Source organism: Ictidomys tridecemlineatus, chromosome 13 (assembly GCF_052094955.1).
Source record: "Ictidomys tridecemlineatus isolate mIctTri1 chromosome 13, mIctTri1.hap1, whole genome shotgun sequence".
NCBI classification, from domain to species: Eukaryota; Metazoa; Chordata; class Mammalia; order Rodentia; family Sciuridae; genus Ictidomys; species Ictidomys tridecemlineatus.
This window is the reverse complement of record NC_135489.1, coordinates 100,173,667-100,200,773: the sequence shown is the minus strand read 5'-3', so window position 1 is coordinate 100,200,773 and position 27,107 is coordinate 100,173,667. Positions and strand designations below refer to the sequence as shown.

At 46.4% G+C, this 27,107-nt stretch overlaps 1 protein-coding gene across 5 annotated transcripts in view; it reads right to left on the bottom strand.

Moving 5' to 3' along the window:
* Positions 1–29: 29 nt before the first annotated feature.
* LOC101954706 (E3 ubiquitin-protein ligase RNF213) overlaps positions 30–27,107 on the bottom strand; it is a 105,130-nt gene continuing 78,052 nt past the window's right edge. For 4 of the 5 annotated variants that reach the window (XM_078030678.1, XM_078030679.1, XM_078030680.1 and 1 more), the window contains 26 exons: positions 27,004–27,104; positions 26,730–26,912; positions 25,871–26,040; positions 25,680–25,779; positions 23,438–23,549; positions 22,544–22,757; positions 22,180–22,370; positions 21,306–21,428; positions 20,478–20,588; positions 19,792–20,034; positions 19,395–19,476; positions 18,573–18,607; positions 17,320–17,414; positions 14,786–14,945; positions 14,000–14,180; positions 12,861–12,952; positions 12,053–12,304; positions 9,093–9,228; positions 8,669–8,752; positions 8,203–8,383; positions 7,775–7,976; positions 6,529–6,606; positions 5,783–5,977; positions 5,259–5,348; positions 4,996–5,174; positions 30–2,934 (listed from right to left, as the gene is read on the bottom strand). In XM_078030678.1, the coding sequence (XP_077886804.1) occupies positions 2,781–2,934; positions 4,996–5,174; positions 5,259–5,348; positions 5,783–5,977; positions 6,529–6,606; positions 7,775–7,976; positions 8,203–8,383; positions 8,669–8,752; positions 9,093–9,228; positions 12,053–12,304; positions 12,861–12,952; positions 14,000–14,180; positions 14,786–14,945; positions 17,320–17,414; positions 18,573–18,607; positions 19,395–19,476; positions 19,792–20,034; positions 20,478–20,588; positions 21,306–21,428; positions 22,180–22,370; positions 22,544–22,757; positions 23,438–23,549; positions 25,680–25,779; positions 25,871–26,040; positions 26,730–26,912; positions 27,004–27,104 (3,744 nt within the window). In that variant the 3' untranslated portion in view covers positions 30–2,780. The other variant, XM_078030681.1, reaches the window with a different exon arrangement.

The window sequence follows — 27,107 nt, the reverse complement described above, 5'->3', positions numbered from 1 at the left end:
TCTGGGACAGGAGTCCCTTGGGTTTCTCCTTTGCAAGCAAAGCAATAAAACATCTTCATTTTTCTCAAGACTTTGTCTTTGTTATTGAATTGACTTTGAGGATGAGGACTGAGCTTCCGGTTACAATTTCAAAGGTTCCCACCTGGGACTTGGTGTGTATGACACCCAACCACTCTTCCCAGGAGCTCTTCTAAGGGTGGTGGCTAGCCTCACCCCTGCTTGCCCCTTGCCCTTCTGGGGCTCCTTGTAAGTCAACCCTGGCTCCTCCACCATATGCAAGGCCACTGGAGACTCAAAGACAAGGCCCACTAAGGCACTAGCACAAAGGCAGCACTGCGTGGACACAGGGAGGCGAGGGGAAAACCAGGTCTCCTGGAGGCTGTAACAGTGAGGTGTCAACACTGGCTTTATGAAAAGACCTCTGATCATCTAGAAGGGTGGGCATGCCCTCAGAGTAGAAATCAGAGAAAATCAGGGTTTCCAGAGACAGGAGAACTTGAGAACAGAGACAGGAGAACAATACTTCTGAGAAGGAAATGAGGAAAACTACCCCATTCACAATAACCTCAAAAAAAAAAAAATAAGATATTTGGGAATCAACTTAACGAAAGAGGTGAAAGATCTATACAAAGAAAACTACAAAACCCTAAAGAGAGAAATCAAAGAAGACCTTAGAAGATAGAAATACCTACCTTGCTCTTGGATAGGCAGAATTAATATTATCAAAATTACCATAGTACCAAAAGCACTATACAGATTTAATGCAATTCTGAACAAAATCACAATGGAATTCCTAATAGAAATAGAAAAATAAATCATGAAATTCATCTGGAAAAATAAGAGATCCAGAATAGCTAAAGCAATCCTTAGCAGGAAGAGTGAAGCAGGTGGCATCACTATACCAGACCTTAAAGTATACTACAGGGCAATAGTAACAAAACAGCATGCTACTGGCACCAAAATAGACTGGTAGACCAATGGTACAGAATAGAGGACACAGAAATTAACCCCAAAATTACAATTATCTTATATTAGACAAAGGTACCAAAAACATGCACTAGAGAAAAGATAGCCTCTTCAACAAATGGTGCTGGGAAAACTGGAAATCCATTTGCAGTTTTAATGAAATTAAACCCCTATCTCTCACCATGCACAAAACTTAACTCAAAATGGATCAAGGACCTAGGAATTAAACCAGAGACTCTGCATCTAATAGAAGAAAAAGTAGGCCCTAATCTTCATCATGTGGGATTAGGGCCCAACTTCCTTAATAAGACTCCTATAGCATAGGAATTAAAACCAAGGGCTGGGGATGTGGCTCAAGCGGTAGCGCGCTCGCCTGGCATGCGTGCGGCCCGGGTTCGATCCTCAGCACCACATACAGACAAAGATGTTGTGTCCGCCAAAAACTAAAATTAAATAAATAAAAAAAGAATTAAAACCAAGAATCAATAAATAGGATGGATTTATTGATTGAAAAAAATTTCTTCTCAGCAAAAGCAACAGTCTGTGAGGTGAACAGAGAAGCCTATATCCTGGGAGCAAATTTTTACCCCTCATACATCAGATAGAGCACTATTCTCTAGGATACATAAAGAACTCAAAAAGCTAAGCACCAAAAAAACCCAAATAACCCAATCAACAAATGGGCCAAGGACCTGAACAGACACTTCTCAGAAGAGGATATACAATCAATCAATAAATACATGAAAAAATGCTCATCATCTCTAGCAATCAGAGTAATGCAAATCAAAATTACTCTAAGATATCATCTCACACCAGTTGGAATGGCAACTATTATGAAGATAAATAACAATAAGTGTTGGTGAGGATGTGGGGGGAAAGGTACACTCATACATTGCTGGTGGAGCTGCAAATTGGTGCAGCCAATATGGAAAGCAGTATGGAGATTCCTTGGGAATCTGGGAATGGAATCATCATTTGACCCAGCTGTCCCACTCCTCAGTCTATACCCAAAGAACTTAAAAATAGCATACTGCAGGGACACAGCCACATCAATGTTTATAGCAACTCAATTCACAATAGCTAAACTGTGGAGTCAACATAGGTACCCTTCAGTGGATGAATGGATAAAAATAATGTGGCATATATACACAATGGAATTTACTCAGCAATAAAAGAGAATAAAATCATGGCATTTGCAGGTAAATGGATGGCATTGGAGAAGATAATGCTAAGTGAAGTTAGCTAATCCCCTCCCAAAAACCAATGCCGAATGTTTTCTCTGATATCGGGAGGCTGACTCATAATGGGGAAGAGAGGGGAAACATGGGACAAAGAGATGAATTCTAATAGGGAAGAGGGGAGGGAGGGGAAGGAAGGAAGAGGAGATTATCAAGGATGGTGGAATGTGATGGACATCATTATCCAAAGTACATGTATGAAGACATGAATTGGGTGTCAACCTACTTTATATACAAACAGAGATATGAAAAAAATGTGGGTGACTATGTATAATAAGAATTGTAATGCAACAAAAGTACATGTATATAGACATAAAATGGCATGAACACACTTTATACAAAGGTATGAAAACTTGTGCTCTATATGTGTAATAAGAATTATAATACACTCCGCTGTTGTGTATTTAAAAAAAAAGTAAAATCAATAAAAAGTAAAAAAAAAATCCATCAGCTGGCACAGTGCATGCTGGCCTTGAATTCAGTGCTATGCCAACACTGTCTTTCCAGCTGCCCTGAGGCACAGTGGAGGGGAGGGGAGCTATGTCCCCACCACATAAAGGGACAGAGTAGAGAATCCTATTTTGCTTGCCGGTCCTGTTTCCATGCAACTGCCACTTTCCATACAGAGACGCAGCTGGACAGCAGTATCTCTTCTGGGAACTGGGATTCCATTTCTGGAAGAACTTCACTCTCTTTGGTTTCCATGTAACTCACCAGAGTGTCCCTCAGGCTGCAAAATCAGGCACAAGAGACAGTGTTTAGAGCATTCAGGAGCCTATCAGCTCTCACTCTTTCCAGGACTGGGTGCTAAGACCAGAAATACTGAGGGTCAGCTTCAGGTGAGCCAGCTGCCCCATTCCTGAGCTAGACCTGGAGTCCTAGGCTCAGGGCTTCTGGGGGGTGGAGCTTCCTCGATGAGGCTCAGCTAGGCCTTTTCAGGCACTCCACTGATGGGCCTGTCTGGCTGCATCAGAAACAAAGCTTTGCCACTCAGAAAAAGGAAGGTGTTCCCTCTCATGGTTTATCTTACCAAAGGTTGCAAATTCTCTAGGAAGGGGAACTTTACTGTACAGGCATGTGCCATACGGCCTGAGGACAGAAATAGCAAATGTAGCCTGACTGTCCATCCAGAAAGCCAGCCAAGTGAAATGCCTGCCTCATAGCACACATAAAAGTGGACTGACTAATGAAAGAAATGTGCAATGTAGAACTATAAAAGCAGCAGGAGAAAACAGTATGGCTTAGCACCCTGGGATGTGATAAAGAAGTATGTCCCTGTGGCAGCTTTTGTGGGGGCAGGGGAAGTACTGGGGATTCAACCCAGGGATGCTTAGCCACTGTGCCACATCCCCACCCACCCCTCACACTTTAAAAGAAATCTATTTTTAGTTGTAGATAAATGCAATAGCTTTATTTTGTTTATTTATATGTGATGCTAAGGAGCGACCCCAGTGCCCCACACATGCTAGGCAAGTGCTCCACCACTGAGCTGCAATCCCAGCCCACATCTCCACCCCTTTTCAATATTTTATTTAGAGATAGGGCCTTGCTAAATTGCTGAGGCTGGCTTTGAACTTAAAATCCTCCTGAGCTCCTAAGATTACAGACACGCACCACTGCACCCAGCCCCACAGAGGCTTTATGAAAAAATCCTATCAATTGATTTCTTACTTCTATCAATTGTAACATGTAGATCAAAGGAAATAATCTATTCTATACAAAGAGCTTTTTACAAATCATTAAAAAAGAGATAAAGGGGCTGGGTAGAGCACTCACCTGGGTTTGATTCTCAGCACCACATATAAATAAATAAAATAAACATTGTGTCCATCTACAACTTTAAATATTTTTTAAAAAGAGTGAGATAAGGGCTGGAGTTGTGGCTCGGTGATAGAGTGCTTGCCTCGCATGCATGAGGCCCTGAGTTTGATTCTTAACACCATATAAGAATAAATAACGCAATCGGTATATGGGGTAAAAATGGGAGTTCATAACCCACTTGAATCAAATGTATGAAATATGATATGTCAAGAGCTTTGTAATGTTTTGAAGAACCAATAAAAAAAGAATAAATAAATAAAGATATTGAGTCCATCTATAACTAAAAAATATTTTTTTAAAAGGGATAAACTGGTTAGGGGCAGTGGCATATGCCTGCAATCCCAGCAACTCAGGAGGCTAAGGTAGGAGGATCACATGGTCGAGATCAGCCTTAGCAATGGTGAGGTCCTATCTCAAATTAAAAAATAAAAAGACCTGGGGATGCAGCTCAGTAGCTAAGTAACCATGGGTTCAATCTCTGGTACTAAAAAAAAAAAAAAAAAAAAAAGAAAGAAAGAACAAAAAAACAGATCAACTGCCCTGCCCAATAACCAGAAGCTACCAAGAGCTATTTCAGAGGATGATAAACAAATGGTGATAGATTTAAAAATGTGCCCAGCCACAGAAGTAGGTAGGAAAACAAGTGAAAACAAGACACCATTTTTTGGCCATTAGATTGACACAAATGTAAAATTCACATGATTTTGGATATTTCAGATTTCACACATTGTTGTAGCTTAATCTACCTAATCTAAAATGCATACTTCTTTGACATAGTTAGGTCTACTTGTTATAATGAGCATATATGATTTCACAGTTATCTTTTAGAAGTCCCCAAAAGATTAAAACCAAAGAAATAAGTTCTCAGTTGCTCTGGTGATGGAGAACAGTAGACAGAGGGTCCTGTGGTAAGGTGGAACTACCTTCATGTCAAGGGAGATGCCAAACATTCTAGGTGTGCACACCCTACCTCCATTCAGGGTTGAAGCTCTCCTGGGCCTGGGTGTTTCTTAGTTTCAACACTATCAGCTCATGGAGCTCCATGAGGAAAGCATCTAGGTCCGTGTGATTCAGGAAGGTTCTGAGGAGCTTAGCAATTTCTGGGCTGAGGTCTGCTTTGTACCTAGAACTGATTTCCCAAAAGGGATCCTAAAAAAGATGAACAAGTACAACATCAAAGCCTGGGACCAGTGTGCAGCACCCTCAGTCTGGGCAAAGGCAGGGCAGACTCACTTTCTTCAGTCGCAGTAGCTGTTCCGACTTATGAGCAGAGAGGAATTGCCAGAGGGCAACAGCATGTTTTAACTGACATCTGCTTAAAGCCTGGAAAAGGAAGAGAGTCCCAAGTAGGAGTGAAGGCTCACTCTGAGTGGTACCCAAGGGCACTTCTCCCTAATTTTGTCTATTTTCTTCATGAGGCCATCTCTGTTCCATCCACGAGTCTACCTGCCTCATCTTGGAAACATCTGAGAGTCTCCCCCTCCTGCAGCAGTGTGTAACTGTATCACGCAGTGAGCAGGTAGTCAATGTCCTCAGTCACCTGTGTATCCTGCTCTACTAGGTGGTCAGCACTGAGCGTCCCTGCCTCTCCTGTCCCCAGTGTGCACTGAAATTCTGTGGACTGGTGAGGGGTGGGGTTCCTGACCACCCCTTTCCACAGATGCCTGCACCAGGCTTCTGCGTGGTGCATTCTGGCAGGAAACTAAAACCAGGTGACGCTGATTCTCCTTGAAAAGCACACCTTTAAAAAAACCTACCTTTAAAACCGGAGTTGTTTGGTCGCTCATTCGCAGGATGTCTTGGACATACACATTTAGGTGCATATTTGGATCCCCACCAGCTGTGCCTAGAAAGCCCAGAGTGACCTCTATGATAGACAGTGCTTCACAGGCATCGCTGTAGGACCGAAGCTCTCCACTGATGGCACCCATGGCCGAGTTGGGGAGGGGGCTCTGAAACCAAAATCAGGACAGAGTCTTGGGTCAGGCTATTGCTTCTCCTACTTGGTAAGAGCCTAACTGTGAGCTGCCAGCACAGGCAGGGCCAACTATCTAGCACTTGTGGTAAGAGCTGATGCTTGTGCTTGAGCTGATGCTGAGTGCCTCAGCCTTTCAGACTTTGCACAGAAATGGGCCCAAGTTAACTGAATCCTCCACATGATCCATGAGGACACGGAGAGGCACAAGAGCCTCTCCACTTGTCGGTAGCAGAACCTAAGGAGCAGGAGTAACCTTTAGCACCTGAAGCAGCTGCTGATCTGCTGCTGGACATTGATTTCTGGTCATGATATCATCATTGAGAAAACAACCCCCAAGGGGTTGGTCTGTTCTCATCAAGAAAGTTTGGTGATCTGCCATTCTGCTTGCCTCTCTGAGCTCTGGGATCCCTAAGCTCCTCAGGGAGCCAGAAAGCCTGGTGCTCACAGCAGACACCAGGATGAGATTGTACTGTCCTTACGTATGTGGATGGAACAACCCTGCAAGTGAGGGTTTATCATGACCACCTGTGCCATTTTGTTCTTGATGTCCACAAAGAGATGTTCGAAGTTCCAATCATGTCTGTATACCAGCGTGGGTATCCCCTAAGTGAGAAAGAAAAAAAAGTTTTTGGAAATTAAAATAGAGGAGGCTTCCATCTGATGACAGGTGTATTCTTCAGCAGTGACTCAGTGGAAGTACCAAGCCGGACAGTGTATTCCTGGGCAAGGCATGTAACTTTGCTGTGTTCTGATGACTCTGTTCCACCAGCACTTTTTGGACACAGTAACACAAGAACTCTAGCCTGGCTACAGTGACCTTGCAGATATTGCCCTGTAGAATAGTGTATCTGCCAACCACAGAGAGGAAGAGCGCTGGAGGAACAGGAATGGGAATGTGCACATTTGTGATCTCTCCAGCCACACTGAGCAGCGACTGTGCATAAGGCAGCCACTGTCAGGATGAATTAAAAATGGCTTTAGGCTCAAACAACTGCCAGGCTGACTACAATGGAGGAATAAATACATCTGAGAATGACATCTGGCTGGACCTGGAAGGATGAGTGCAGCCACGGTAAGGGACAGTAAAGAAGTGCCACTGTGTTCAGGGAGTCGGGAGGCAGGTCACAGGGTATGATGCAGCAGGGAAGGAAGGGGCTGGAGACGCCTGGAAGGTCGGGCTGGGGCCAGGTGACAGGGCCTCTGTGCCAGATGAGGGAGTGTGGTGGAGGCCATTGTAACACTATCCACATGCTGTGGACTGGCTGGGGGTGGGGGTTCCTCACTGCCCCTTCCCAGGGGTGCCTGCACTGATGCTCCCCGCATAGGGGCATTCTGGCAGGAAACTAAGATGAAGTGGTGCTGCTGGCACTGGGCAGCTGGACTGACGGCTGAATGCTCTGAAGTGAAGCCAAGGCCATGGCAGTTAGAGGACGAGGCAATGGGGAAGGTCTGCGTGGTGGTTCCTGGGCACGGACTGCATATGCAACTGAAGGGGTGGCAGCAGTGAGGTCTTCTTGGTGGTGCCATTAACTGTGGTGGAAACCCAGTCCACTGAGACTTGAGGCTGCCCTGGGGGACAGGTGCAGACAGTGATGGTGATGTGGAAGAGAGCTGGGGACACCTCCCGGCCCAGAGAAGGTATAGGGACCACAGATCACAGTGGGGAGGAGACAACACAGACAACATCCTGGGTGTCACTTGTCTGTTCCCCCTGAAACTCACAAGGGCTGTTCATAACTACAGCAGATCGTTGGCAGAGGGCCCAGCCTACCTTGAGGGTCAGCTGGGGCTTGCCCTGGAGGAAGTGGCTGCTGATCTGCCGCTGGATCTTCTCCAGGTCAAATTCCTGTGAGGTCTCCCCACCTTGCTCCACTTGATACTGGCAGTTGGAGAGAATCAGAGGCATCAGGTCCCGCTCCACTTCATAACTGACAACATGCAGGTCAGTGACCTCCGAGGCATCCACGGAATAGCTGAGGGACACAAGATACAGGTCTTGGTGTCCAGAGCAGGTGTATGAGGCCTAGGGCTTTGGGGCATATGCTCCTGCTTCTGCATTATAGTGTAAGCAAGTGAAAACCATGTGCAAATACGGGGCTTTATTGAGGAAGGCTGAGAGAGGATCTGGGGGACAGGAGCTGTTGCTGGCTGGAGTCTGCAGCCCAGCTTGGTGGCAGGGGTGGTGAGTTTATGCAGTACCTGTTGTTTTCCTTGGAGAACTTCTCCATCATGTAGATGATTTCATTATGTAGCTTAATCAAGTAGCTGACTAATGCAGTTGAGCAGAGGCCCAGGCCCCGACGCCGGGGCAGGATGACCTTAAAATCTGTGTCCAGATCCAACTCAGAGTTGTAGTAGCCTTTAGGTAACTTGATTTCACCTTTAAAATACAGGGTCATTACTAAGCAAAGGGATGTTGCTCCAGGCGTTTGTCTGGAGGCAGGGGAAGAGAAGGGAAGCCACGGGCAGCCATGTCCAAAGATCTAGGCCCTGGCTGTTAAGTTTCTAGTGCCCCCAACTCCTTTCTGATTCCATATTTATAGATTCAGGACGACTGAGGGTGACTTTGGAGGTTGGTTCATGTATCCCAGCACATCCATCAACAGGTTGCGTTGCCACACACACAGCAGGGTGCTGGCAGAGCCACGTGGAGGAGGACACTTACCATTGGTCTCCAGTGACCGCCTCAGGGCATTCCACGTGGACAGGAAGGTGGTGATCCTGTTGTGGAATAGCTGCCTCAGCCCCTCTGTTGAACACAACACTGGGTAAGACCCCATGGAAACAACCCCTACCATTACCCTGGCCAGGGTCAAACCACAAGGCGTGCTCCCAAGAACCTGACCCTGCACCTTCCCTCACTCAGCGGCATGCCTGGGTTTCAAGTTTTAGGCTGTAAGAGAAGCTGGAGAGGCTGAGGGCTTTCTAGACACAGCAGTGGCTCATGGCCATCTCTGGGATTTAGCATCCTTTGCCTCTTTCTCTACCTTAGGACCTGAGCCCCACCCTCATGTCCCAGCCTGAATGATCCTTTTGAACCACCAAACATGGAAGGTCCTGATCTTGGTTGCAGCAGACAGCAGTCATACCTGAACTGAGACTGCTAATAAAACTCCTAATGGAACAGGAATATTCATCTTCTGGAACATTCTGGAATTGTTTCACTAGATCCCTTTGCAGGGCCAAAATCTCAGGTAAGAATTTCACCAGTCTCAGTTCTGCTTCCTGGAGAAGAGAAGATGGCTCAGTAACACTTCCTCTATTTAATTGAGAAACAACATGGGGTGTACAGATTTTAGGGCAGGCTGGGGACTTTCTGTGTAGTTTAATTTGGTCAGTTGGTTGTTTTACATGATTCTACCCTGAAGCTTGCAAATGGGAAAGGGGTCATCCCATCCTTTCACCAAGTGGTGAGGGATTTGGATGAACTGGATCAAGTCCCCGCCCTCCCTAATGAAAAGCTGCCTCAAGGACTGAGCTGGGCCCCATCTCTCAGTTTGCACAAGAGTCAACTCTAGATGACCAAAGACCCAGATGTAAGACTTGACCTCTGAAGCTATCAGCAGAAAAACAGGGGAAACACTCCAAGACATTGGCACGGGTGATGGGTTTCTGGATAGGACCCCCAAAACCATAGGAAGTAAGAGCAAAATGACAAATGGGATCACATCAAACTAAAAAGTTTCTGCACAGCAAAGGAAACAACCAACAGAGTGAAGGGACAACCTACAGAATGGGAGAAATAGCTGCCAACTCTTCACCTGACAGCAGCAAATACCCAGAATATATAACTCAAAAATTTTTTAAAAATCAAAGTAATCCAATTTAAACATGAGCAAATGATCTGAATAGACAATTCTCAAAAGAAGAAATATAAGTGGTTAACAAATATATGAAAAAATGCTCAATATAACAGCCATCAAGGAAATGCAGATCAAAACTACAATGAGATGCCATCCTACCATAGTTAGAATGACTCTTATTAAAAAAAAATAATAATAATATAGGGGTGCAATCCCAGCTACTTGGGAGCCCTAGGCAGGAGGATCACAAGTTTAAGGCCAGCCTCAGCAAGTTCTACGTTAGTCTAGGCAATTTAGTGAGATCTTGTCTTTAAAAAAAAAAAAAAAAAGCAGGAAATGGGGGCTGTCGCTCAGAAGTAGAGCATTGCTTGCTTAGGAAGCCCAAGAAGGCCCTGAGTTCCATTGCCACTAGTCCCCCACACCCAAAAAAGATGAACCCAAACATAAAATAATAAATTCTAGCATAGACGAAGAGAAAAAGGAAATCTAATATATTTCTGGTACAACTGTTTTTCTTATGGTTATCAAAAGGGGATTTATTAGAATGTCTTATACAACCAAAAGCTGGGTAGTCCACAATGGCCATCTGCAGGCTGGGGAGCTGGAGGAACCATTGCAGTCCAAGAAGCAGAAGCCTCAGAACAAGAGGGATTGATGTTGCTACCACAGTCCAATACCAAAGACTTCTGGAAACTCCCTGGACAATCAATCACTGGCAGAGTCCACTCTGGAAGAGTGAAGGAGCGAGAGTCTGATATCCTCAGGCAATCACAGCAGCAATCAAGAAACCATTCAAGAAGAATGGAGCTTGCACCTGCTGCTGCTTTCTCATTCTTCCAACTTTTATTCCATCCCAGACACCATACTGTTGGATGGTGCTGTTCATGCTCAGGGTACAACTGTTAATTAATACCTCCTAATAGAGAGCAGTATGGAGGTTCATCAAACTAAAAAAAGATCTACCATGTGATCCAACTATCCCACTCCAAAGGAAATCAGGTATCAAAGAGGTACTGCATGCTCATGTTTATGTGGCACCATTCACAATAAGACACAGAACCAGCCTAGAGGCTATCAGCAGATGAATGCATAAAGAAGATGTCATTTAAATACATAATAGAATATGATTCAGCTCTAAGAAAAATGAACTCCTGTCATTTTCAGCAAAATGGATAGAACTAGATGATATGATGTTAAGTGAAACAAGCCAGACACAAAGACAAGATCAATGCATGCTATATGCATACATGGAAATTTCACACCAATTCCCATTATGTATACAACTAATGAATTAATAAAAATAAGTAATTTGAGAAAAATTTTTTAAAAATTGACTCTGGGGCCCACGGTTGGGTGTGAGGCTGCTGAAAGGAAAGACCAAGGCCTACTGCAGTGGTAGCTGATGTGATTTTGGGTTTTGTTCTGAAGATCCAGCACCCTCACTCAAATAAGACCGTGTCTTACTAAGAGATCACAACACTAACATGAAGTCCTTCCTAGTGTGAGTACCAGACGTTCCCCAATCATTCTGCTCCCTGCCAGCTATGGTACTGGTCCATGAAGGAGGTGGTGTGAACCTCTACTGTGGCCCAGGAGAGCTCAAGTGGGTGAAAGCTGGGGATGGTTTCTGGGTCTGGCAGGTGTGACTCTACACCCTGCAGCCCCATCATGCAGCACACTACCTCCTACCTGCAGGGCACAGGGAGGGCTCTGGTTTGGTTTTGGTGTGCATTCTTTGTTTTTAATATTTTTTAATTGTAGTTGGACACAATACCTTTATTTTATTTATTCATTTTTATGTGGTGCTGAGGATTAAACCCAGTGCCTCGCACATGCTAGGCGAGATCTCTACGGCTGAGCCACAACCCCAGCCCCTTAGTGTACATTTTTGACTGTTCAGCAGGCACTTGCTGGTGACTGCCTACTCAGCTTCTGGAGATAAACACAAAGTTTCACAGTCGAGTAACCAGTGTGGTCTCTCCTGGCCTTCCTAAGAGATCACTGCTAACCTCACCATGCACTATGTAATGTGCACATTACTCCTGTGACTTCAGCAGATGTGTCTTAAGATCTCTGCTCTCTTCCCTAAGACTCCTGATATAGGCCTTGCATTCAGAATCACAGTGCTGATGGGATGGCTTAGGATTCTGCCTCTAGGAATGATGACTTTGAACCCAGGCACAGAGCCTCCCAGTCCTCAGGGGAAGTCTACCAGGAAAGGGGGGCAGCCCCTGAAGCAGACACACCTTCTGCAGGAACTGCCAGAGCACGGGCACCACCTCCTTGCCGTTCTTCTGCTCCACAACGTGCTGGAGGTACTCCACTGTGATTTTCTTCCTGCAGCTCCAAATCTTTGAGCAATGAGCCACACTTTTCTGGGACAGCTGGGGCAAGAAGCTTGCTGGGTCACCATATATGATTTTGGCCACAGGGCTCGAGCTGATGCGCTCATCCTGGCTGATGAGTGTGCTCACAGTCAGCAGGGTCTTATCGAGATGCTGGATAAAGAAATGACACAGCATTCTGCAAGTGAGACATGGTCACAGACAACCAGGCAGCTCTTGGACCCACGGTAGCTCCTTAGGAATCTGCCTGCACAACCCGGATGCTTGCTTTTGCCATCTTTCACTGATTGGGGGGTTCCTTGTTCATAGGGTTTTTGCCTCTACAGAGTGAGACTTGGGGCCTTTATTTCACTGCCCTTTTGCTTCCTGACTTCCCTGTCCTGCTGTGGATAGTCAGCTCTGTGATGTTCTCAGCAGAGCAGTCATGAATCCAGAGAGATTGTCGATGCATTTCTGGAGGGTCTCTGCCTCTTACTTTCACATCCTGCTATCAAAAGCAGTGGAGCAGGCTGCCATCTGCCCTATGGGAACTCCTGATAATCCTTGGCCTTACCTAAGACTAGTGCAGGAGGGGGATAGCAGAAGGAGGGGTTTCTCCAGGTAAGGCCTCTGACAGCGCTCCTGAGGACAGTGGGCCAACAGTGCTCACAGATGGATGGGACCCCCTCCTGGACAGAGGGCTAAGGAGTGGTCACCACTCACCACTTACCTCCAGTTCAGGTAGAAGAAGAGCTTCGACATGCTTTTCCCAATTGTTTCTATGTCCTTTTTTTGACAATTTTGCATCAAAATTTAAATGTCCTACAAAAGAAATCAAAATGTGTCTGTTACCCAACAAACAAAAAGCAGCGCACTCTATACAGTAAACACTGAATAATGTTAATAGAGATAGTCCCCTTTTGGGGGTGATAACTTCCTAAGTTCACCAGGTTCTGCCAACACCAGCCTCCAGGCCTTGTGAAGACACTTTAGTATTCTGACAACCCTCCAGCCCACAGCTGTGGCCTTGAAAGTATTTTAAACAAATGGCTAAGGACAGGACGAGAACTCAAAAGCCTAGGGGCACAACAATGCTGACAGCTACCCAGAGCCACCTCACTGCTGCCCCCAGGCCTGTAGGCAAAGGTGTCCTGGGGAGCTGGCAGCAGGTTAGGGCTCCCGAGTCCATGTGCTGTGGAAGCCACACCAGAACAAGAGGTACTCAGCAAAATCAGTGTTGCTAAGATGGGAAGGACATGCTAATGCTGGTTTCTGATGAAGACACCCCTGAAGTGGAACAGATTCTCCGGTGGTGGTAACAGACATTTTATTGCTACTGTTATTATCTGTATGCTTTTAAATAACATTGTTCTACAATGGTACAATGATTGTTTTAAAGATTTTTAAAGTAAGCAAGAAGATACTGAAATCCCTCCTAATGCCACTCAGATAACCACTTACAGAGTCCCCTCACAGACCTTTGCTTTGGGCCTGGATTTAAATGTTTAGAGTACAAGAGTTAGCTCAGCAGACAGTGTTTTGTAGCTTCCTTTGTTTATGTAACAAATTGTGTACATGTACATATTAGGTCAGGGTACAAGTGTGACATCTCTGGAAAGCAGAAGTGGGACATGTCACCTGCTGGGGTGCCACGTGCTCCCAGGGCACAGGTTAATGGTGCATGCACAAGCACCAGGTATCAGTGATGCAAGCCCCAGCCAGGCAGGTGGTGTGTGGAGGAGCGCAGCAGCCCCTCCAGCCCCCGCAAGGAGAGCAGAGCGCTTGCTCCCACTCCTGTCATGCCATTCACCAGGAGCTGAGGGAGCCTGGTCTCCTGGCAGTTATGCCCAGCCCACATCCCTTGCTTACTCCAGTCAGGGAGTGGGTGCTGCTCTTTGAGAAGGCAGCGCAGCATGAGGTGGACCACGCAGGTGGTCTCGTCGGCACTCTTCCCCAGTGTCTTTGTCAACTGCTCCAAGTCTCTCCGGATGTGCTGCTGCAGGAATCCTTTAGGGTCACTCACTGGAGGCTTGATGATGTTTATCACAGCCTGTGAGGGCAACGAGACAAGACGTGTAATGAGAGCAGTGTGTAGAGGACACAGTGAGAGGCCAAGGGAGCGAAGCACCAGCACTGGGGAGAGGTGGTTTCTAGGTGGGGTCAGGGTGCTCTCAGCATGACGCAGGCAGCAGAGGAATGGAGGGAGATGAGTAGAGCCAGAGATTGCTGGCTCTGATGTCATCCCGGTGCTGCAGGGAATGCTGCCCTGCACCTCCTGCAGCCACCACAAGGGTGTAGGTGACAGGGTCCCACCACCTCCCCATGCCCAGGTGTGGGCATGGACAGAGTTGTATACTCTGAGTAGACTTTATGATCTGATTGTTGCACCTTGTATACACATGCTAAGATGTCACACTGTAACAAACGTGTAATTGTTTTGTGTCAGTTAAAACAGATTTTAAAAATTAAAAAAATGAAGAGGATTTTCCATAATCTGAGGAGTAGTTCCCCAATTGCATCATACGCCCCAGAGGGAAAAGTAGGATCTATAACTTTTGCATTACCCTGTGGACTTTGTAGACAAAAGGACTGGATGCAAACACAGCAGGTTCTTCCTATAGCAACATAAGAGAGTCTAGCAGTAGCATCTTATACCTCAGGATCTTGAGTGGCTCCCAAAAGCATAGCCAGATGAGTGAGCAGGCGCATGAGAATGAAGACGACTGGGGACAGCTCTCGGTCAGACACTACTACGACACCTCTGGGTTGCGGGTGGCCCAGCACATGGCCAGTCTTGGTTCTGTCTGTGCTGTCTCTGGAAATGATGAGAGGAAACAGGATGAAGACTAGAGATGTCTGTTTCTCCTCAGCTCCAGGGGCCTCACATCTTAACGACTAGGTTCCCAGTTTTTTGTTTTCTTGTTTTTTTTGGTTTTGGTAATGGTAATGGGGATTGAACCCAGGGGCTCAACCATTGAGCCACATTCCCAGCCCCCACTTTTTGGGGGGCACTAGACCACTGAGCCACATTCCCAGCCCTATTTGGTATTCTATTTAGGCAGACAGGGTTTCTCAGTGCCTTGCTTTTGCTGAGGCTGGCTTTGAACTCACAATCCTCCTGTCTCTGCCTCCCGAGTTACTGGGATGATAGGTGTGCATCACCAAACCCAGCTAGGTTTCAAGATTTGAAGAAAACACTAAAAGAACCAACTATTCCAAGCCTAGACAGCCTGCCTCCACATCCTTCTCTCTTTAGACCCACCCAGCTGGATGGCCAAACTCTGCAACTTTCCCAATGTTAACTGGCTGCACGATGTGGCCATTAGTGCAGGGTGTCAGGATGCAGACCAACACCTTCCTCATGACAGCAAGTTTGGGGCGTTTGTGCATCCATGTGGGGATTGTCTACGTAATTCTCAATTTTCCCAAATCAAAGACTGGGATATACAGCCTGGAAAAAGTTTTCAAGATTCAAGGACATTGATAATTTAAGAAGATAAGAGTCTAGACTATTTTAAGCTTTGTAACAGAAAAGCCAGATAAATGGTGAGGTAGAAGGTCCTGCATGTCATCTTAAGGGAGCTCTGACAGCCACACTCATCTCAGGATCAAGCATGGGACTATGAGATCAGATTTTTATTTTTATTTATTGTTTTCAGTTCTGGGAATTGAGTGGGAGCTTCACATGTGATAAGAAAGTACCCTACTTTTGAGCTACACCCCAAGTCCTTTCTATTTTTATTTTAAGACAGGGTCTCACAAGGTTTTCTGAGCTGGCTTCAAACTTTCAATCCTCCTGCCTCAGCCTCCTGAGTAGCTGGGATTACAAGTGTGCACCAGTATTCCTGGCTGAAGTCAGATTTTTATCTAGTTTCTGAATCTGGTACAGTTAGCCTTATGTATCTGCAATTCTCCGCCTGTGAATTCAACCAACTATGAATCAAAAATATTCAGAAAGAACTGGGTACTGAAGAATAGCTTTCTTTTCTTGTCACTATTTCCTAAAAATATGATAAATGAGTATTTACATAGCATTCAATTTGCATAAAGTATAATAAGAAACCTAGAGATGATTTTTTTTAAAGTCTGTGGGAGGGCTGGGGATGTGGCTCAAGCGGTAGCGTGCTCGCCTGGCACACGCGCCACACTGGGTTCGATCCTCAGTACCATATACAAATAAAGATGTTGTGTCCACAGAAAACTAAAAAATAAATATTAAAACATTCTCTCTCTCTCTCTCTCTCTCTCTTTCTCTTTAAAAAAAAAAGTCTATGAGAGGCCAAGTACAGTGGTGCACACCTGTAATTCCAGTGCCTTGGGAGGCTGAGGTAGGAGGTTCACAAGTTCAAACCCAGCCTCAGCATCTTAGTGAGACTCTATGCAACTCAGCAAGACCCTGTCTTTAAATAAAATATAAAAAGGGCTGGTGTTGTGGTTCAGTGCTTAAGAACCTTAGGCTCAATCCCCAGTACCATTAAAAAAAAAAAAACTGGTTTACAGGAGGATATTTGTAGGCCAAGCAAATACTGTGCCATGACATATAAAGGAACTGAACATCTGTACCTGAGTATCTATGGAGGAAGGTGTCCTGGAAACAAGTCTCCACAGACATGGAGGAATGGCTGTAGTTAATATGACTGATTACAGGGCTCGAGCTGGAGCTCAGTGGCCGAGTGCCTGCCTAGCACATGTAAGGCACTAGGTTCAATCCTTAGTACCGCATAAAAATAGATAAAATAGTGCATGTAAGAAGACACGAAGGATGGGGCTCTACTTTGTGTATAGCCAGAGATATGAAAAATTGTGCTCTATATGTGAAAAAAAGAAAAAATAAAATAAAGACATGCTATCCATCTACAACTAAAAAAGTTTTTAAAAAACACTGATTATATCTGTCTTTCACTTTTCTCAAATTAAAAAAAAAAAAACAGGGAAGGGGTGCAACTCAATGGCAGAGCCTAGGATGTGTGAGGCCCCGGGTCCCATCCCCAGTACCACAAAAATAAAGCAAAGAAACAAAAAAGCTTCAGCACTACATGCACACAGGTGTACTTGATGTGGATCCCCAACATGACACAGTCCGGATGTAGAACAGTGGTGTTAGTGATCCTGTAGTTCATACGATTCATCTGCTGGAATGGACAGCCCAGAGCCTCAGGCTCCAAGGGACGGAAGCTGAGTCCACATACCTGATACTTTGGAAGCCGGCATGAGGTCTGTGGTTGATACCTCCTATTTTAGCACCACAGTCAACACAGAAGCTCTGCTCCATCGGCTTGCCACACTGGGACATAGAGGGGACACACAGTCAGCACTGCATCCAGCACTGGTACATGTGCAGAAGCCACCCTGCATAAGAGGTGGTGTGTGTCACAGTCTGCATCTGGTGCATGTGTGTGTTAGGGAGGAGCAGGAGCCCTGGGGAGAGGGTGGGCACTTAACCACATATACTGTCCGTGGGCAAATGTGGCTTCATTTTCCAAAAATAAAGTTTTTTACTCCCAAGTAGAGTGACTAGTGTGTGTAGCCTCATCTTCCTTTCTCCTATTCACTGCCTTCTCCATCTCTGTGTCTAGCATGCCAGCCTCTAGAGCATCATTATCTAACACCAGGAATGATGGTGTTAATAACTCCTAAGCAGACCTCCTCACATCCACTGGACAAAAACAAAAAAACCCAACCATAAGATTTGCCACCACTAATGGGCCCAGGTTTCCAAGTCAAATGGCACCCCACTGCTATGAATCACAGCCACAGCAGGCCCCTCCAGCTGCAGCGCTCAGACCACAGAACTCAGTGATAAGAGGGGCCCTGGAATCTCTTCTTATTTCACTCCTCAGACAAGGAAGCAAGTGGGAGTCAGGAAGGTGAAGTCACATCAGGGAGCATCCTGTTCACTTGAGGGAGCAGCACACACAAGTCTAGTCCAGCAGCATGTTGCTCAGCAAGTGCAGATGCCATGAGCAGCCCGGGAGATGCCCTGGAGTCCCAGATGAGCAGCATGTGCTTGTCTCCCAGGGCTCATCACCCATAAGTCTTTCCTGTCCTCTCCTGTCCTCTGGTATCTAGCCCACATTCCTCTCTGACTAGTGAACCAGCTGAGGGTCTGTGTGGCTGAGCCCTGCTGCAGGGCCAGGGAGGGAGCACCATGGCATCCTAGGAGACTTGGGCAGTGCCTGCAGACATTCTCGGGCATCACACTGGGCTAGGGGGTGCTGCTACTGGCACCCAGTGAGCTGAGGCCAGGCGTGCTGCTAAATATCCTACAATGCACAGACAGATCTGCAGGAAAGAATCATGTTTACAGTGCCATTTAGACACTCAGCTGGAACACCCTGAGTAGCCCTCAGAATACACCTATGTCTCCCTCATTCCCTACGCCCTCCCTCCCACCCCAGATGGGAATGCACATTTAGAGCCTCCCCCAAACACCAAGACTCACCTCTCCTACAGAACACGGATGACCTTTGGGACAAGCTGTTCAAAGAACAACAGGACACATGTTAGCTAGTGAGTCTCCACCAAATGCCCCATGTGGGAAGGGGAAGTTGCTGCCCTCCTCTCTAGCCCTGACCAACAGGACACACAGCCCATGTCCTCATGATCTCACCAGAAGCCTTGAGCCATGCCATCAGCTAAGTTTCCTTGACATGTCAAGTAAACTGGAGCTCAGTGAACACATGTCATCAGTGAAAAGTGTCTGCATTTAGCTTTCTACCACAGAGAGAGGTTGGATCCCAGACACACCAGGGGTAACTTAGTGGCAGGGGGGATAGTGTTTTATATCTTTCTATTCTCTTGGATTTTTTCCTTTTATGGCAAGAGAATGATTTAGAACAACTTAAAAAAAATTAGTTTTAGAAGGTTACTTACTCAAGGCAACAGCTTAACTCACATAAGGTCAGGGGTATATGGCTGTCTCCATGGTGCAGACTACAGGAAGCTCTCTCTGGGTCAAAACCCCTGGACTGTGACTGAGCTTTGAATGAGCCTCAGCATGGTCCCCAGGCCCCCCTTATTCCAAATGGCTTGTTCTGCCGAGCAACAGTGCATCCCAAAGGGTCTTGTTCCCTGACTATGCAGGGAAATGATTTGGTCATCTAGCCAGCCAAGTCTGTGGCCCTCGAACCACCATGAGGAGGCAGGTGACATGGGCCTTCAGCAGAACCTTGTGAAGCCAAGTCCAATCTCATGTCTGGCATGGCCACAGGCTGACCTTCCAAGCTGAGAGGAGTGAGACCCTTCCCCTTACACCGATACTCACTGTACCAGTGGACGCCTTCCAGACCCTTCCACTTCTGGGCTTGAGCCAGCAGGTCTTCAGGCATCGTTGGAAGAAAAGCATTCTGAAAGACCAAGAGCAGAAGTGGCCCTGCTGAGTGGGCCTGTGGGCTGTGGCTGCGATCCAGCAAGAGGCACAGAGTGAGGCAGTTTCTTCTCAGCTCCAGAGCTGTTTACAGAGGATGAACAACAGCTCTGTGTGAAACGGCAAAGGGTAGGGCATGTTTTTACCAGGACTGTGCTGAAGGATCAAGTGGGGCAGTGGGGCAGAGAATCTAAAGATGGACAAGTCGGAGAGTTCCCACAGCCACAGGCCAGGTCTCAACATGAAAACCCCTGAAGTTTCACTGTGAAACCAAAGTCATCATCACGCAGCTTACCGCCATGCTGGCTGGGGAGAAGGCCAAGTTCCTCAGGGGCACCAAGACTTTGCTCTGTCCACACAGAAGGACAGCCGCAGTGTGAATGGCCATTTCTGTCACTGTTCTTTCAAGGCTGTCAGCACCAGGGCTCGCGCTCAGCAAGGGCAGAGTGTTGGCCACGAGGGATGCTGCGAAAGGCCTGACCCCCGGAGGAGACAGGATCTTGCTGTCCTCAATGAACCTGCTCACAGCCTCGCATTGCTGGCACGAAAGACGTTTTTCATGTTAGGATATGTCAAAGAAGAATACTGTGTGAACTTAGGGTTTTCTCTTTGAAAGTCACATATTTCGATACTGATTGCACATCAAATATCAAGGTAAATATATTTAAAGGATTATAATGGAGGAGAAATTCTTTAGGAAAGAGAATTTTCATATAGAAACACAGCAACCACATTCCTGAGTGCAGATCTCAACACTCTGTTTTGATAAACATGACGTAATGTTCCTGAGACTGTAAGATTTAGGTTTAACAGAAAGTAATTCTTCCACATAACAAGGGTACACCCTCTATCCTAGATAGGAAATTATGAAGGTCATAATTCCTATTATCCTGATAGGAAATAAAAGTTTATGACTTCTACTGTGCTAAGAAAGTCCCTCCTAATCGTGAGACTGAACTCAAGCCCCAATGTGTCACTCACCTCCGGCTTAGGGTGGAGGTTCAAGTTGTGGGAGCAGTGGAGAGCAGCCACTTCTCGGAACAGCGCCAGCAGCAGGTAGACGGCCTGTTGAGCTCCGGGGCTCCTGCAGGCCTGCGGGTGGGGCGTGGAGCGAGCACTCAGAAGCCACACAGCACTACCTGGAGCAACCTTCCCTGGGCCACGCACCATGGCCCTCCACGCACATGACTGGGGCTATGAGTTCATGAGACAGGCTCAGGTTAACTTCAGTGCACAAGGGCCAGGCAGCCATGATGGAGAAACAGAAGTCAGCACCTGCTCTCCTCCAACTACTTCACTGGTCTTAGAAATGTTTCCTGAGAGGTTTTTCAATTTCCTCTTTCTAGCATTAGGCCCAGATAAACTGGGACTCAAAAAGGAAGCAAGACCAGAACAATTTAAAGATGAGAATCCTGGGGCTGGGGTTGTAGCTCAGTGTTAGAGCTCTTGCTTAGCATGTGTGAGGCACTGGGTTTGATCCTCAGGACTGCATAAAAAGTAAATAAATAAATAAAATAAAGGTATTGTGTCCATCTACAGCTAAAAATGTTTTTAAAAGATTAGAATCCTAAATCTCTGTATCAACATCAAAATAGACACATAAGCATATATGTGGATTGTGAATCCATACAGCTATGGATTTTGCTAATTGTCCTGACACCTTTCACTCACCAGGGAGACCATGGGCATCTGGCACATAGTGTCACTCTAGGGGCTGTTCAGAGGCCCTCTCCACCACACCTGCATCCTTTGACATAACCAAGGTCGGGGGGCCACCTGCATCAGGGAGAAGCTTTGAGCCCATCCTACCATGAGAGCAGCCTCGAGGCCGGAGGCCTTGCACTCGAGCATGGCTTTGCCCACTGCGTCACGAAGTGCCTTGTACTTGTCCCCATGCACCAGGTATTGGTCCATCTGGCCCAGGTGGTCTTTCTGCAGCTCAAAAGAAAAGGGTTAGTCATGGTGGAGCGGGTTGAGGTGTTCTGCAAGGCCCATCTCCATAGGCTAAGAAAGACAGCAGACACCACTGGAGGCTGGAGGTAGCTCAGCTGGGACTCGCTGTAGGGTCCAGGCACGACAGTCCTGGGAGTCTTCAGGAGCATGTCTTCCATAGGGAGAGCCCAGGGAGGAGGGAGGCTGACCCTGGAGCTGCTTGCTTTCTCTACACATGGCACCACCCCAAGCGAGGTGACAAAAAGCATGTCATCTCTGAGTCCCAGTTGGTCATATTAAAGATGCCAGGAGCTGCAGTGCCATATTTTTTAACCCTAGGACAGTAAGAATTTTCAAATTTTTGAGCACTGGGAATAGAGAAGCCTGAAAGCCAAACTCATTACACTTGTCTCTCAATTGTCCCCACCTCTGCCTGGCAGAGAGCACAAGACACAGCCTGCAAGAGGTCACCTTTTAATTTACTGGAAGCAAATATTTTTAAAAAAATACTCATTCACTTTCCCCGAAGTGAAGCCTAGATAAAATGCAGGTGAACAACGAACCAGAAACACACACAAGTGTGCACACACATGTGTCCATGCCTACCTTTGCCCTATAGCAAGCGGCCTAAGCCCACCCTGAAGCAGAGACCAAGGACCAGATGCCTGCCTGTGTCCTGCCTGTCGTGAGGGCTGGGAGGGTGAGGAGTGGTACCCATAGCTTCCCGCTCTGCCAGGGACCTGCGTCTCACCTGCTGTGCAATGACTCCCTTGGGAAACACCCACTGGCACCGATGGCCCTCCCTGGAGAGGCTCTGCACAAATTCCATCCCACGCAGGCTCGCAAGCCTCCGGACCAGGTACACGCGGTGCCAGTCGTTCCCTGCCTGGGTGCAGAACTGCTGGACGTGCCGCAGGTAGCCCTGCTGTTCCTCAGCCAGCTCTGAGAGTGCAGGGAGAAAGCTAGTTAGTGACTGGAGACTGAGGGCCTGCTTCTGGGGAACTCAGTAAAAAACACCCAGAAGAGGGGACCATGGTAAGGGCCAGCAAGACCCTAAGGACAGTTCCTGTCCTTCTGAACCTGTAGCTAACTTCTCCAAGGTAGAGAAGACCTGCCTGATCCCTCCTGAAGCTCCAAGAGGAGGTCAGAAGCTCTGTCGAGACACAGGCGGGTCCTGGCCACCTCCTGCAGGTACTCTACAGACGCGGCAGTGGCAGGTCCTTGGCCTTGTCTCCCTGAGGAGCAGGTCTGTAGGAAATGGCCTTCCTCCCTCAGGCAGTCGAGTTCACTCCTTGTGCAGTAAGCACTGGTCTTCTCCTGAATTGAATCCTACGGAACAGAGAACAAGAAAGAAAAGGATATTATACTTTAAAACAGGCAACTCCCCAACCTTCTAAAATCGCCAGTGAGAATTCAAGGGAAAATAAAAATCATTATTGTAGATCTGAGTAAAAATTTTTTGATTCATAGAAAACAACTGAAAAAGCAAACCTATGAGAAAAAAAAATGTGTATAATCTTGAAATTTGGAAATAAAAATATGAAGTCATTAAAAAGGACTCATGATCTTGCCAGCTGGGGATGACCATTGCTAACCCTGAGGTGTGATCCTCCAGGCTGTGGTGTCTTTGCTTTGCTCCGACATGCACGTGACTGTCAATATGGTCACACACTGCTTAACAACAGGGACACCTGCAGAATGCATCCTTAGGGACTTTCACTGTTGTGTCAACATCAGACAGCTTCAGATACTAGGTAAGGATCTCACGAGACCACCATCACACATGCAGTGAAGGAAACATCACCAAGTGGCTCCTGACTGTGTGTGTGACATCTAAGAGCAGAGCAATGTCTTTGAAACATCTTCCTTTTTCCACACGGAAAAGAAGCATCTGTTAATTGTACTGAATAAAGCTGCATTCTGACAGTTTTCGGAAACTCTGCCACTGCCTAAACCATATAGTTCAGATGGTTTGCAGAAGAAAAGCAACAAAGAGGCAGCCGGCTTACTTCTAGGCAGTTGATGAAGAGCATGTAGAGTTCGGTCTTATCTTCAGTGATGAACACTTTCTTCTCTAACAGGGACAAATAGGCCTGGATATAATCTTTCACTGCTTGGAAGCTGTGAAAAGAGAAATATTATTCCTGGTGATGTCAGGATCACCCTACACAAAAGCACATCTATTAATCTATTATCCAACTCTTTCTCTGTGTGAGTATAAAGGTATAATACATACATATGCTGGTATATAGCTTTAACAGCTTTTTATTAAAATGTTTGCACACTCTTGGAGGAATATGAAATTCCATATTACAGTTCAGCTGTTTTCAAACATTTTGGTTTAGGGCTCTTTTACAGGCTTAAAATTTATTGAAAACTGCAAGAAACTTTTTGTTCATGTGGGTCAAATCTACCAATGTTTATGTTATTAGAAATTAAAACTAAAAAGTTTCAAGAATATTTATCAATTCATTTAAGATAAAAAGAATAAACCCACATGTGTTAATGATGTTTAGAAGTGTGGCTTTTTTATGGTCCTATAATTCTTGGAAGCCTTGTTTAACAGAATTCAGCTGACTTCCTACATCTGCTTCTAATGCTACATTGAAGCCTATAAAGAAAATCTGGCCTCACACATGAGGTAGTTGGAAAAGGAAGAATTTTTTAATAGTCCTTATATATATTTGGGGTTATTCTTTCTCAATACTGTACCAACACTTGAAAAGTGATTATTTCTGAAGGCTGGTTATGGGACCTGATACCATGTCAGTTATTTTCATCATCAACTATATTACAATCCCATATACTACTCTGTTATGAATTTTTCCCAGTGCTATGGATTGAACCAAGGGCCTCACTGTGTGCTAGTCAAAAGCTCTACCACTGAGCTGCATCTCCAGCCACTGCATCATTTTTTGATTCTGTGACATCAGGCATTGGTCATTTGGAAAAGCTTTGGTTTGCTGAGTAAAGCAGATCTTGAGATGTTGGCATCTTTTTAGTCTACAACCTGTTGTTGTAGATACCTACCTACATTCATCAACATCACCAGAGATCTGTGGTCTGGTGGTCACTGGTTCAGGCAAAGCAGCCCATTCTTATCTGGAGACATTTAGGAGTGGAATTCTTTGAGATAACACTGTCCTCTGGTGTGCAATGTTTTGGATCTATTTCCTGCTTCTACACAACATTAAAAATCACAGCCTCAGGCTGAGGTTTTAGCTCCGTGGTGGAGCACTTTCCCCTCAGGTTTGAGGCACTGGGTTCCATCTTCAGCACCACATAAAAATAAACAAACAAAATAAAGATATGCATCCAACTATAACTAAGAAATATTTTTAAAAAATCGCAACCTCGGGGGTTGAGATTTAGTAAGGCTCATATGTGAAACTGGCATTTGGAAAACTACATATGCCCTGGGCTGGGGATGTGGCTCAAGCGGTAGCGCGCTCGCCTGGCATGCGTGCGGCCCGGGTTTGAACCTCAGCACCACATACCAACAAAGATGTTATGTCTGCAGAGAACTAAAAAATAAATAAATATTAAAGATTCTCATTCTCTCTCTCTCTCTCTCTCTCTAAAAAAAAAAAAAAACTACATATGCCCAGTGGAGAAGATGACCATGACTATGGTTGCAATTTCCTTCGTGCAAAGAAGCTTTGGCAAAGTTACTGCAAATATGGACATGTTGAATAGGCAAATTACTGTCTCGGGATTATTTTTTAAAACTCTGAGGTCTGGGACACCCTCCCCACAAAGGGTCTCTGCCAGCACGCTGAGAATTGAAGCTCAATGAACACACAGGATCAGCCAGAGGACACCATGCTTGAACATCACTGACCACCTGTCTCACTGAGAAAACACAGAGTCTGCGTGCTGTGGAATCTTGACCTGGAGGACACCGAGGCTAAGGTACAGTCTGAGTTACCACCCTGCAAATCACACCCTGGGGTGGCCATGGAGCTAGGGTTAGAACCACTATTCCTAATGCATGGGTTCTGCATGCTTCACCACACCCAGGGTCCTTCCCAGAACTCTGTCTTCTTACTTGTACCAGACCCTGGCAATGCCCAACTCACGTGCCCACAGGGTTCAGTGTCTGAACATAAGCAACAGAGACCAGGTTTCCTTGCACTGAAGAAACTTTCCCAGATCATGAGCTAAGATATGTGGCAGCACAAAGACCAAGCCCAGCCCAGCCCAGAGAAGCTGAGGCCTCAGACAAGTGTGCCTTCAGGGAGCCGCTCCCACCTGTACTTCAGGAGCAGCTTCAGCACCACGGAGCGGACGACAGGAGTCTTATCCACAGCATCATCAAATGGCGAGAGAGACTTGGTGTGTTCCCGGTATCCTTAGCCAGAAAGAGAAAGGTGCTACTGCTCATATCATGGCACAAAACAGGGAGGAACTGAATCAAGGTTTGAAGGAAAAAAGTAACTCACGTTGGGGAGCATCTCTCAAAAGCTCCTTCCGCACAAAGAGGAGAGACAGCAGCTCATCGATCACACTCTTCTGAGGAGGGGTACCGTCTTTGAAGCACATGGTAGAAACCAGATCCATGAAGAAACTGTTGCACATCTGCCGGAACTGGGCGTGTTTCCCAATGGCCACCCTGAGGAAACAGTGAAAACCCAGTCAGAGGACTCAGAGAGTGTTCCCAAATCCCTGCCTGCAGAATGATTTGAGATTCAGACAGCAACTCATTTTACATCAACAGATGCAAGTGTCTACTTCTGTTGATTAGCTTGTCTTCAAAACTGCAGAGAGTTTGTACACACATCTCTTCCAGGAACGCCTCCATCATTGAACCAGGCAAAGCCTGTCACAGAACCCTTTACTGGGAGGAAAGAGAAGGCAAAGCCACCAGGGATGGAGCACGACCATGGTCTGAAGCCCATAGCACCACAGCTCTCTTCCCGCACCTCCCAAAGGCTGGGCAAGAGCAGGTGTGGGGCTCGATGGTAGAGGGCTTGCTTGCCTAGCCTGCACACGGCTTGGAGTCCACCCCTGTACACACCACTCAGATGAAAAGGAGGACAGAAAAGCTGTATCTAAGTTTCTTGGGTCTCTTTCAAGGGCTTCATTTATCAGTTTCTGAATTTTGCTGTCTCAAAATGTTGCGGGACATGTGTGTCTTGGGGAGAGGAATTCTGAGGTACCCAAATGGGAGTCTCACTTCAGAGTTCTCTGAAGCCAGGCTTTTATCAGATGGAGGTTAATAGAAATTGAATTTCTGAATATTATATTTGAGAAAAAAGGACAGAAAAAAGAGGAAGACTTTTAAAGAGAAAAGTGTTTTACCTGTGCTTTTGGGAAACTGTCAAAGAGAACTCCTCTGGCAGGACAGTTAAACAGTAGGGGCAGGTCATGTGCCTGGAGACGAGCCAGATCTTGATGCAAGGCAGGCAGTACACATGGCCACAGGGCAGACACACAGGATCCTGAGCATCTCCCAGGCAGATGAGGCATGGCTGCACTCCAAACCTGAAATCCAAGCAGGCGATGGGCTCCAAGGCAGATGCCAGCACCCCAGGGGCAGCGATCCCTCCCGCCTGGAGCCCAGACCCCCTCTCACCTGGCCAGGCTCTTGCTGGCTTGCTCCTTGCACTCACAGAGAGTGGTCATCACAGCCACAAAGGGCCTGTGGGTCTTGAGGTCAGAGTTCTCTTGAAGACACTG